The sequence below is a fragment of the Convolutriloba macropyga genome, chromosome 5 (assembly GCF_964194025.1).
Source record: "Convolutriloba macropyga chromosome 5, txConMacr16.3, whole genome shotgun sequence".
Taxonomy (NCBI): domain Eukaryota; kingdom Metazoa; phylum Xenacoelomorpha; order Acoela; family Convolutidae; genus Convolutriloba; species Convolutriloba macropyga.
Genome location: NC_134472.1, coordinates 51,746,341 through 51,758,772, shown reverse-complemented (window position 1 = coordinate 51,758,772; position 12,432 = coordinate 51,746,341). Strand labels below are relative to the sequence as shown.

Here is a 12,432-nt window from a genome sequence, read left to right as displayed (position 1 = left end):
GAAATTTATGGCCAAAAAGTGCATTTCCAAAATTGTGGGTTGTCTTAACACGCTCGACTAGGTGGTTCTGGCTAAAAAGTAGGAAGCTCCTGCTCTGACCAATTTGAGGAGAATTGAACAAAGAGTTTATCTTAAGAATTAAGAGCTTAGCTTTCAACATTGTGCCTATGTAAAGGTTTAGAGAAAAATTTTCATTTAACTCAGCATATATTCAACTTGTAAGGCTTTGAACCGAAAACTTACGATCGCGATAACGAACTTTCGCTTCGCGACTTCTGGTTTGGTTTTCGAATTCACTTTTATGGCCGCATTTGAATCAGGGAGTTTAATCTCCGCTCTTTTCCGGGAATATTTGTTTTGGTTCAAGTACGCCTTAGGAAATCAAAGGAAGTTTCCACACGCTGGACACCCAAAGAGTTGTTGTTTACTATACACAAAACTAATACATAGCAGCCTAAATGGTAAATTTTGTTGGCAACTTAAGCGTTCTTTATTAACTTGTTGGGTAGCCAGAGCAACTTGAAGAGTGTTGTTGGGCCAGTTTTAGCCGTTCTTTTTCTGAATGCTCAGATTTCACTGCAAAATACGTAAGACAGAGCGTTCCTGAAATCGTTTTAACTCAACGAAGTTGCAAAGTCGCTGCGGTAAAGATTGTAGTTAATAAGTGCCTTGAGGGTTTCTTCCCTCATTTCTCAAACCTGAGTTTATAATTCACTAGGTCGTGTTGCTTGTACACTTATAAACAGTTTTATCTGTTCTGCACAGCTTTGCAAAACCTGTTAGAAGGCGGCTATCTACCTACCTATATACTTCAAATAGAATCTGAGGTAGGTCTTTTTCATGTTTTTCAAATAGACAAAACGTTTTACCTTCTGAGTTTTTACCTTGTGAGAATATGAGTTTCTTGAAAAAAAAACTCAAATGCCGCAGGTAAATAATCGTTCTGATGTGGGAATTTGAAAATTCGAGATAATTTGGTTTTTTATCTTAACCCTGTAGCTTTCCCCAAATTTCCACAATTTCTCTTCGGAGCTTTTTACGGGGCATTAAACCAAGGGTTTTGAAATTATCGCTGATAGATATTAACTTTGAACTCATTATATTGGTTTAATGAGAAAAAAGGATACAAATCATGCCTAAACACAGATATCAACGAGATAATGAAGCCTTGAATTTTAAAATATTTTGAGCTTTTCACGGGGCATTAAACCAAAGGTTTTTTGAAATTAGTGCTGATAGATATTGTTTTTGAACTCATTATAATGGTTTAATGAGAAAGAAGGATACAAATCATGCCTAACACAGATTTCAACGATATAATGAGACCTTGAATTTTGAAATGTATTTTGAGTACATTGAGATTTTAGGTATTAATTGGACCTCAGAAAAAAAGAGCTGTAGCACTTCATTTACAGGATCAAAAAATATTATTTTATTTTAGGTATTTTATTTTTCCCTGGAGTTGAGTAAATTAGAACATAATGACAACTTTAATTAATACTAGGCTCGATATAACTGCTCATGTTTACCGTCAGTAAATAGCCACTTGGTTCGAAAAAAGCAAGATTAGTTTAGCTCACGAAAATTCAATTTCATCAATTACGTTAGGCGGGTAATAACGATTTACGAAACAAAAAGTGAAAACCTGTAGTATTATGTTTCAGGCAATCGGTGAAGGTTGAACTGGTGAAAAGATAATGCAAACAAGTACACACAAAATCATATATATATATATATATATATATATATATATATATATATATATAAATATATTTAGTAAAGAGTCAACAGAAACACACAAATATCATTGTTACACACCAATCATTGTTATTTCGGCTATTATGCTGTTTGGTTTCTTCAAATTATTCGGCTGGACTAATTCAAGTCCCGTTGACACATATTTATGAGAAGTTGTCATACATATTATAACATAAAACATAATATATTTATAATATAATTTGATCACATTTGAAGAGACTGTTCAATATTGCCATTTACCCACTGGTTAATTGCAATCTCTCTGTTTTAAGGATTTTTGTAGGAACCTCTCTTTCTTGTGTTTTCTCTAATGAATTTTTTTTTGAAAAAAAAGTTCAAATGCTTTAGATATTTAACCGTACAGATCTGGAAATTTGAAAATTCAATTTGTTTTGATATTTTATCTTAAACCCATATCTTCTCCAACATTTCCACAATCTCTCATTTGAACTTTTCGTGGAGTGTAAAAAAATTTGAAAATATTGCTGATAAATATTGTTTTTGAACTCATTATATTGGTTTATTGAGAAAAAACAAGGATACGTCGATTAAGACGATTAAAATTTTCATTTTTCAATAGCTTGTTCCAGGAAAGTACGATCGGCAAACTGGGGGAAAGGTAAACGAGCTCAACATTTATAAAATGAAAGTTTTTTTAAAAAAAATGTACGGAGGTCCTAATCCGACAAATTTTGCCCTTTAACTCGAAAACTTCTATAAAAGATCTCAGATTTTTGTAACAAAACGATCTGCTGTTTCTAGGGTTTTTTGTAATGGAAGCCCTAACTTCATTCAAGTATCATGCAGAGCTAAGAAAAATAATTCACTTGCAAAACATCTGGAATGACAACTGCAGCCATCAATAAGTTCGCTCAGTTTGAAGAGTTCAAAAACGGGTTCGTTTTTTTCAATAACACTTTGTGCATGAGGATTAAGAGTATATTCAAAAGCAGTACGTGCCTCATTACGACGCAGAGTTATGCCCCAAAATTTCCGCCTTAATAAAATTGGCTCGAAAATTAGATGCATACAATGAACAAAATTAGGAGATATCCTTTGTATCTTTTCGCAAATGGGGTTCGTCAATTTTGTGTATAAAAGAACATTCGGAACGAAAATTAGGTTAAACGTCTTGTAGCACGTTTCCGCTCAATTTAGGTATCTATTATTCGCGCGCATTTTGAGCATGCAATAAGCACTTTAATAAAGATTTAATTGAAGCTTTCAAAGCTTTAAAGTGCTTTAAATACATGCAACTACAAAACTGTTTTTTCCGAAAAATCGCTCGCACATCAAAGGCTTTGTATATCAATGTGGGACTGGCCGATATAAATAAGTAGTAATAAATAGTACTAATAAGTAGTAATAAGTAGTAATAAAGTACTATAAGTAGTAGTAAAGTAGTAATAAAGTACTACTAGTAGTAATGAGTTAGGCTTAATTAATTAAGTAGTATTTAAGTTAGGCTTAATTCTGGATTATATGCGAAATCGAGCTACATTGCGTGCGAAAAATCGATACATGAATGGAGCATATGCGTGATACAAGCCTTGGAAAAATAGTTTATAAAATTTGTGCTTGTATTTCACGGCTAGGATTAGGGCACTTTTGCGAACACGGGTTGATAATTTCCCTTCCATTTTGCCGGTTTCTGCTAAAGTAGCTATTTTCCGCAATATTGTTCCATTTGCAATGTATTAACATAGTAAACACGAACACGAGATACACACATCGGGCATATCTGCCCGTGACGATTTGGGTATACCTCTGCGTCGTAATGCTATAAAATCTTGCTATAACAACAAATAGAAACTTTACCTGTTTGGCGTTAACTTGGCTATAGAGAAAAAACAATGGGAAAATAGTGAGGCGTATGCACTTGTTTTCAAGACTTTAAGGACTATTGGTGAAGTTTTATTGTACAGTGAGCTTGCAAGACAACAAAAACTAGTTGGAATGCAGCGGTAACTGCTTAAACCCCCCAGACGTTTGAGAGTACTTATACCTAAACTTCAAGCCCCTTTTACAAATAATTTCAAACGAATTAGACCACGTAGTGAAAAGATATTTTGTCACAAATTGACTGGTGACTCAAATCCTGAAAAATTTCATTATTTATCAGCAAATAATGCGCTAACAATTGATCAGTCTCACAAAATGCATCGTCAATTTGGACACAACCATTACTGAGTACCGTATTCAATCAATCGGAATTAAGAGCTTAAAGCAAAACAGAGCTCAAAAATTAGATCTGTTGATAAGTTGATACTAATTAAACTTTTTCGCATTTGCTGTACACAAACTAAGCTCTACAGGTGTGCTTATTAATATTATGCACTGCAGCTAAGCGGACTTCTAAGACTAGCAGTTATTATTTACATTATTTTGTTGTGGAACGGTCTTTGCCAAAGATAATCTGTATAGTGAGAAAGGTGAGCAGATATTTTGCCAAAGATAATCTGTATAGCGAGAAAGGTGACCAGATATTTTGCGAGTGGAACTGAAAGCCGAATGAGGTTTCTGCTCAATATATTACATAAGCTTGCTCATTCGTCATTCTAAGTTGACATTTTTTTCTCCCAGTTAGCACCTGTGTCTAATGATGAGTATGTGAAAGGATTTCCGTTTCTTAAACTTTTCTTATGCATATACCGAAAGCATGCCTTTCATTTGATCTAATTCATAACCTTTCCTTTCCAATTTTTCATCAGACTTTGGCGACGATCTATGAACCACTTTACTTTCGCGTTTTTTGGCTAAGTAAAGCAGCGTTTTTACCCAATATCCGTAGAGCTGCGATCATGGCCGTCGAACTGAAAAAAAAAGAGAAACCTTTCTGGTAAAATCGATCGCTGACTGGTGCCTCGCGGGACCGTCTCAATTCTCTTCAAAACAAGCAACGGATTTCTGTTCACAATAACTGTCTGCTATATTTAGACATGGCAACCAAGGCACAGTACTTCGTGGTATTCCTGACTAACGACAACGTTGATGAGAGCAAGAAACTCATGCAGGTATTCATGAAGGAGTGCTTCTCCAACACAGCCAAGAGCTGCAAGTGGAGGTCATCCACCCACTCAAGGTCACACTTCCAGTTTGACGTCACCAAGGCGGGAACAGTAAGGCATCATTTTAACAATGAGCAAAGTATATACCAGGTCGATGTTCTCATCCAAAATTACTTCTGATAGGATTATCAAAAAGACATCGGATTTGTGTGCATGGAGTGATAAAGGGGTGGGGCAGAATTTACAATTCAGACCAAGGTATAAGCTTGTTATTCATGGTTGTATCGCAGTATAAAACCATAAATTATAAAACATATTTTGAAATCGATCTTTAACAGTCAAACAAATTGAGTTATAAGATCAACTTAGGGCAGTGTATTCCTCGACAATGGAGAATCTAATGTACCTAACTACTTACCAAAACATTTTGTATGTAATTTCAGAGTTGACAAAAATTTAGCAATAACAAGGAGGCTCGGTAATGTGCGTTCGCACATAATGTTCCGACCCCGTTCATCCACATTTTTGGATTAATTGTCTACCAAATCAGCAACACAGAGAAAACTTTCAAAAATTCAAATATTGTTTAAAAAAATGACGTACTTAGTAAAGTAAATAATGCGACATTGGATGGACGATGAGACCTGCCATTAATAAGACTATGAGACAAGACAAACAACAAAATCAAATAACAACAAACATTATTTACATCCAAAACCCATTTTTTTAAAAATAAATACATAGTAACGAAGACAAAATAGCGTCAAATAAAACATAAAAAAACACGTTATTTTTTGTAATTCCTTAGAGAAAACAAGGGACCTGCTTTTAGTACGACTCGGTACCAAGTGGATAAGAAAGCAAAATTGGCAAAGTTAATTTTTAGAAAAATGATTTCAAATAATGAAAACCATTGGAAAACAACGGATATATTTAACGAGATTATGTTCATTCAAATCACCATAAAAAGACATTGACAAGACCTGTCATTAGCCAAAAATCTGTCGTACTTCTACAAAACAAACAAAGAATACAAAATTTCGATTAAATTCTGCCAAAAAAACGGTGTCGATGCCGTTAAAAGCATAATCTATACCTAAAAAATTAAAACATGGTCAATTGCGCCTTCCTTGAACAGCAATAATGCAATACTGACCTCTGAATGATAAGACTAGCTAACAAGTGAACATTAAAAAAACAAAAGGCAAAAGTAAAAAAAAACACAGTTTATTTTTCTGAAAACAATTAATAACAGTCATAAAAACCTTAGCTATCCATTGATATCTTTCAAAAGCGTCATTTATTTCTCCCTAAAACCAATTGAAAATCGTCATTATTTAAAATTGGTGGCACGTCTGCAAAAGAAACAAATTCAGACGAAAAACAAAAAGTCAAATAATTTTTGGGAGAAAACGGTGTTCTGCTATAAGATGGTGTCAAATCCGTTAAAACCACAATCTATTCCTTAAAAAACTGATACTTCCATTTTTTTGAAGCATGAAAGCCGAAAAACCAATACTTAAAATGAAAAAACCGCAACAACTAATAATATTTATTCCATTAGAAAGACGATGCAATCTTTTTTCGCTGGCGATGAGGCGCAACTTGGCCAAAAAAGTGGCAACACGCAAAAATCCGTTACTTAATTTGAACAACCATTTTCATTTTTCGAAACCAAAAAGACCATGGGTTTTCGACCAAAAAATAGATAGGTTTCTGTGAAATTGATTAGGATGCCTGTCATTAGTAAGACTTGATTTCAATTGCTCTGTTCTGCAATTAACATAAAAATTACGCAAAAAAATTAAAACAGCGACTTATTACAGTCCAATTTTTTACTGTAGAAAACAACAATTAGACTGAATCTGGCCTTGCTCTTCTTGCTCGTCCATTAGGAAAACCTAATCGCTCAGAATATTACGGATATCCATGATCGGACAAAAAAACAATATATCAAAAATATATGATGCGTGTTGAGAATAGAAATATGTTGAGCGCACTGAGCGACGCAACTGAGGATCACTCAGTGACGGAAACTAAAGTTTTTCCAGGGCTTAGCACCCAGAGTGTTTCAGTACTGAGACTGCGTTTTTCCACTTTAACTTGTAAAACCAGTACTGAAACAGCTTATTTAAAAATAGGTCAGTATTTCCAGAAAAAAAATCCAGAACAACTATTCACACTGTTCAGAGTAATTTCATAGTAAAAACAGTACAGTGAATTTTTCGAAAATGATGAAACTGTCTGAACATGTCAGAAAAGCTTTTAAAATGGTATGATGTAGTATGGTGTGAATACGCCTGTGGTGTCACGTGGTATGGTGTCAATATTCCTGTGGTGTGATGTAGTATGGTTTGAATATGCCTGTGGTGTGATGTAGGTTGGTGTGAGTATGGCTGTGGTGTGATGTAGAATGGTGTGAATATGCCTGTGTTGTGATGCAGTATGGTTTGAATATGCCTGTGGTGTGATGTAGTATGGTGTAAATATATCTATGGTGTAAATATATCTATGGTACAATCAGCGCCGAAACAGGTAAAAAAAACAGTGTATTTTAGGCTGACAATGAGAGCTGAAACGGGTTACAAACAGAATAGTTTTAGTCCGACAAGAGTTATTCAAAAATGTTAATTAGGTTGATAATTATATGATAATAGTTATGAACAGATCAAAACCAGAATAAAATCAGAGGTTCAGTTTTACCTTAAAAAAGACACTGATCGGTGTAGATTGTGACATGATCAGAATCTGTACAAGTATAAAAGGTCTATATACAGTCCCTGGATTTAAAATGGTTCAGTACTGCAATGCTCTGGGTGGTCGGCCCGGGTAGACAAAAATATACAAAAGAGATCTAATTACAAAACAACATTAGTTTAAAGAAGACGTTTCTGGTTGCAATGAAACAAACATACCTATTATACATATATCCAGGAAAGGGAATCACCAGCAGCAATTCCAGCCGTCTATAGAAATAGCCAACGTTTTCATTGCATTTCACTTTTGAATAAAATTTTGACAAAATTTTTACATAAATATGATGCGCCGCCAGCACATGCCTAATTATACCGGCGGCCAATGAAATGAATTAGGACATGTGTCCGTTTCAGACATACGAGATCGATCTATACTGTCTGAATGGGACCGAAGATTCTCTCAAGGGACCCGACTTCCAAGCAGACGACGGAACTCACAGGACTATGGATTTGGAATTAGTCAAAGGTAAAATCAAAATTTTCCTCTACTCAGACTCAAATTCAAAACCCTACGCCTCATATTACCGATGCTGAAACTCCGAGCTCCTTTCAGATTTTAAAATTACCATTAATGTGGAAATAAGAATTGTATACATTTGTGAGCAATAAATTTCGTGGCAGTTTTGATTTGATCAATCATCTAATAACAACTTTGAGCGCATGGATATCCGGTTTCTGTATCAAAAATGTATTGCTCAAATCTCCTCTGAAAATATTGCAAAAACTCAGATGGTCTCTCGTTGAAGCCAGACGATACCGCTTACAATGAAATTTAATCGTCTACTGCTCTTTCAACAACTCTGGCTTCATTTCTAAATATTCTTCTTTCAAAATTGGAGAAGAGAATTTACTACAGAAAGGCTTATTAAAGAGCGCGCATCAAGAGTTTTTAATCATTTATCAGGAAGCTGGCCAAAACTATCTATTTTGTTAGACTTGTAAGTTCTTATTCGTTCACAATTAAACAGCACATTTTCAATGTATAATCAAAAGCCAAGTTCCATATGACACCATAAAAGCATGTTTTGAGTTGTATGATTATAGGTCTAGCCGTGGTTGGTAGCTTGGATGATCAGAAGGAGAAGAAATACAAAGAGATGAGAGATGAAGTGAAGAAGAGGATTGCCACATACAAGACTGAGAAGGGTCAGTGTCTGCTCAATCCATAGACAGAATGCTTAGATAAGCTTACTCTATTTCCCTAAATTCCTAGTATAAACAAGGAGGCTCGGTAATGTGCGATCACACATAAGGTTCCGACCCCGCTCATCCACAATCTTGACATAATTATCTAGCAATTGAGGAACAGATAGAAAAACCCAAAAATTCAAGTAACTTTCAAAAAATAGTGTATGAACGAAAAGATAGCCTCCAAAGCAAATAACCCAGTGGAGTAAACAATGATGCACTAGATTGATGAGATATGCCATTATTAAGAAAGCGAGTTAAGGCGAACAGCAAAATAAAAAAAACAACAACAAACATTAATTACATCCAAAATTTGTACGTTTTAAAAAACAAAACTTGATAACAAAGCCAACATAGCGTCAGATAAAAGTGAAACTAAACAAAATAACTTGTTATTCACCAGAAAAGATATGGGACCAGTCCGTAATAAAGCCTGGTAACAATTAGACAAATAAAGAACAAAAACAGTGAAATTAAAAAATTCGCTTAATTTTTTTAAAAAAAACAATTAATTTCAAAGTAAGAAAAACCATTAGAAATCAACTCAAGTATCCCATAGTTTTACGATTACCAATGCCTCTAAAGAAAGACATTAAGACCTGTCCTTAATTAATTTTTTATGCGGTTAAAAAAGAACAACAAAAAGACAACGAACAAAAATTCAATTAAAACTTGCCATAAAACGCTGTCCAAGCCCTAAAACCATATATTGGCCCTCACAATAATTTCGATTACGTTTTCCTCAAAAACAGATAATGTAGCAAGTGACCTCGCATTAATGAAAGTAGGTAACAAGTAGACAAAAAAAGGAAAAAAAAGGCAAAATTAAGTAATACTTTTGTTTTTCTTTCGAAACAAAATAACTTTCAAAATTATCAAAGCCATCAATTAAAAACGAAATAAAGAAATAGGTTCGTTTATTCGTCCATGGGAAGCCCTTGAGACCTGCAATTATCGTCAAATATGACAAAATCAAAAATTAATTTAATTTTTTTGTGAAAAATCCGTGTCGAAGCCAATAAAGTCGAAACTAATTTTTAGAAAAAAACATTAGATTTTGTTACATCAATCCCTTTGACACGTTCCCTTGACAACAATAAAGACATATTGAACCTCTAATTAACAAGACTAGATAACAAATAGACAATGAAAAGAATAAAATTGTGAAAATCTTTTTTTTTATATAAAATCTTTTTTTTATTTTGGAAAACAATTGTTTTCAAAGTCATGAAAGCCATCAGCTATCTACTAATATCAGAATATTTGCTAATATATTTTGCTATGAAGAAGCAATGAAACCTGTCATTATAAAAGAAATTTCATGCGACTAAAACGACAAGTAAAAACGACAATTAAAGACAAAATTAAAAAATTCAATTAAATTCTTCAAGAAACTAATGTCGAAGCCGTTAGAACCATTATCTATATCGTTCAGGATTTTCTTATTTTCAATCGTGTTCTATTTTGAACGCCAATAATGTTATATGTGAGCTGGCAAAAATGTGATAATGTGACAAAACTAGAAAACGTGAAAAAATGGGCAAATATCTAAAATAAAAAAATCTAGTAGTATTAAAGCAAGAAAACCATAACTTAAGGCGTAAAACCGCAATAGAGATTAAATTCTAAACCAGTAGAAAAAAGCATTTTTTCTTTGCTGACACGACACTAAGCTTCAAGTTGACCAAATTATGAAAAAAAAACAGAGGCAAATATCAAGAAAACATTATTTATTTAAAAACCAAATATTTTTAAAAGTCAAAACGACCATAAGCTTTCAAATAAAACACTAGAAGCGTTAATTTGGAGCTGTTTATGAGGCCAATTGGACCTATAACTATTGAACTTTGATTTTAAATGTTCTGTTCTTTAATTAATTTAAAAAAGATCAAATTTTTTTTTTAAAAAAAGACGGACTGTTTGCAATCCGAATTCTTTTTGGATTCTAACAGTACAAGATCGGTCCAAAACTGCACCTGCCAGTGCTGTTCTTCCATTAGAAACACTTGAATTTTCTAATGTTATAGATACAGATAGTTTGTTAGTTAAAAATTAAAAACAAATGCTGCATTTTTGATAATCAACAAGTAAAGTGAGCATAAAACGGCAAAGTTTTTTTTACAGAGCACTCTCAGCGGAAGTTGAAGTAAGAATACCCCCCTTTTTAAGCCTAAAAAGACTGTATTAGTGGTGTTTGGGGCGTGCTTCCGGAAAATTTAATCAAAGTGGACTAAAGAAGCTTATTTCGTGCTGTTCTTGAAGAAAAGGGCTGAAATTTGTAATACTTAGTCAAAATATTTGACAAAAAATGTATATATAAAATAGTCGAGAACAATTTTTTCGTCTTTAAAAATAAAATCAACAACACTAAAATCTTTAAAACCTTAACATTTTAACAAATTTTAGCAAAATTGACGACATTTTAGGCAAAAATTCTGGAAAATGTGAATAAAAACAAAGGAATTCACTCTACTTTTCTCAGAAGTTCAAACCTCGATAACTCCCTATAAACAACGAAAATAAGAAAAATCTTTTTAATTCCATATTTTGCGCTAGACGAGCTTTCGAATGATACCAGTCTCAACTCTCTACGATGAATATATCGATCGGCAAAAATTGTCTGAACAAAAAAAAACCCATTTGAGTATATATTTCCTCCCCTTTCAAGAGGGGTCGGAACAATAATGTCCCCAAAGATGTCCAATTTGAAGCAATTAAAAGCTACAGTTAGTATACCATGCACTAATCTTCTAAAACTTAATATTCTGAAAAGAACGTTAATAATTATGAATAAACGACTACATTGATTTTGAGAGGCTAAATGAACCGAATAATAGTAATGACAATAATAATTCTTTAAATGATCTAGATCTTCAGATTCAATTTGGCGCTGATTGGGACTCTTCAAGCCATGACACCTTTGACAGATATTAAAATTTACAAACGAAGTTGTAAACGCCATTGGTCAAAGATTGTTACCTAATATCTTCAAATAAGTCCAAATGTATGACGTTAGTTCCGTTTCGGGGTCTATTTTTACGGTTATGTTGCTCAGGTCTTGGCCCTAAGGACTGTGACTTCACGGTGGCTATCCAGAACAACGTGGAGGGCTTCGACAAGGACAAGTTGCTGAAAAAGGTCAAAGAACACAAGGAGTGGGAACCTACAAAGACTCTCTGTGCTTCTACTTCTGCGGAGCTCCTAGAGGCACTTGTTGGATCTCTGTGAAAAAACTTTTCGGAGACACCGAAATATTGCCCAAAATTATTATTATCACAAAAAGAGAAAACTGATGAACTCATAAGGAATGCAAGATGTGGAAATAATGTGTCTAAAAATTGATTTTAAAACTGATATTGGAATGCATCTTTATATTAAAAAATCATCTCTAACTGACACTAATTAATTATTTGTTCAGTGCAATTTTTGATTAAAACCAACGAAATCAGGAAAAACGCAACCGGATAAAAATAAAACCAGTTCAAACTAAAAACTCCAAGCTTAAAGAGATTATCGAAAGTGACAATGTAAAGACATGGAAACTTTCACTCTTCGCAAAATCAGGATTGAGGAGGCATACATGGAGCACTTGGACGCGGTTTTCAATTGCATGAAAATTCCAAGAATTTCTAGGAAGAAAATCGGACTAGAAAGTTATTTGACAATTCATTTAACCTCAATTGTATCGCCATTATTCAGCCATATGAAACTTAGAACAAATA

General features: G+C 33.7%; 1 protein-coding gene across 1 annotated transcript; it reads left to right on the top strand.

The window, feature by feature from the left end:
• The first annotated feature begins 533 nt into the window (after positions 1-533).
• On the top strand, positions 534-12,133 carry LOC142340082 (uncharacterized). Its single transcript, XM_075390496.1, has 5 exons — positions 534-827; positions 4,696-4,877; positions 7,877-7,988; positions 8,567-8,668; positions 11,766-12,133. The coding sequence occupies exons 2-5, from the start codon at positions 4,698-4,700 to the stop codon at positions 11,936-11,938; spliced, it is 567 nt and encodes a 188-aa protein (XP_075246611.1). The 5' UTR covers positions 534-827; positions 4,696-4,697; the 3' UTR covers positions 11,939-12,133.
• Positions 12,134-12,432: the final 299 nt, after the last annotated feature.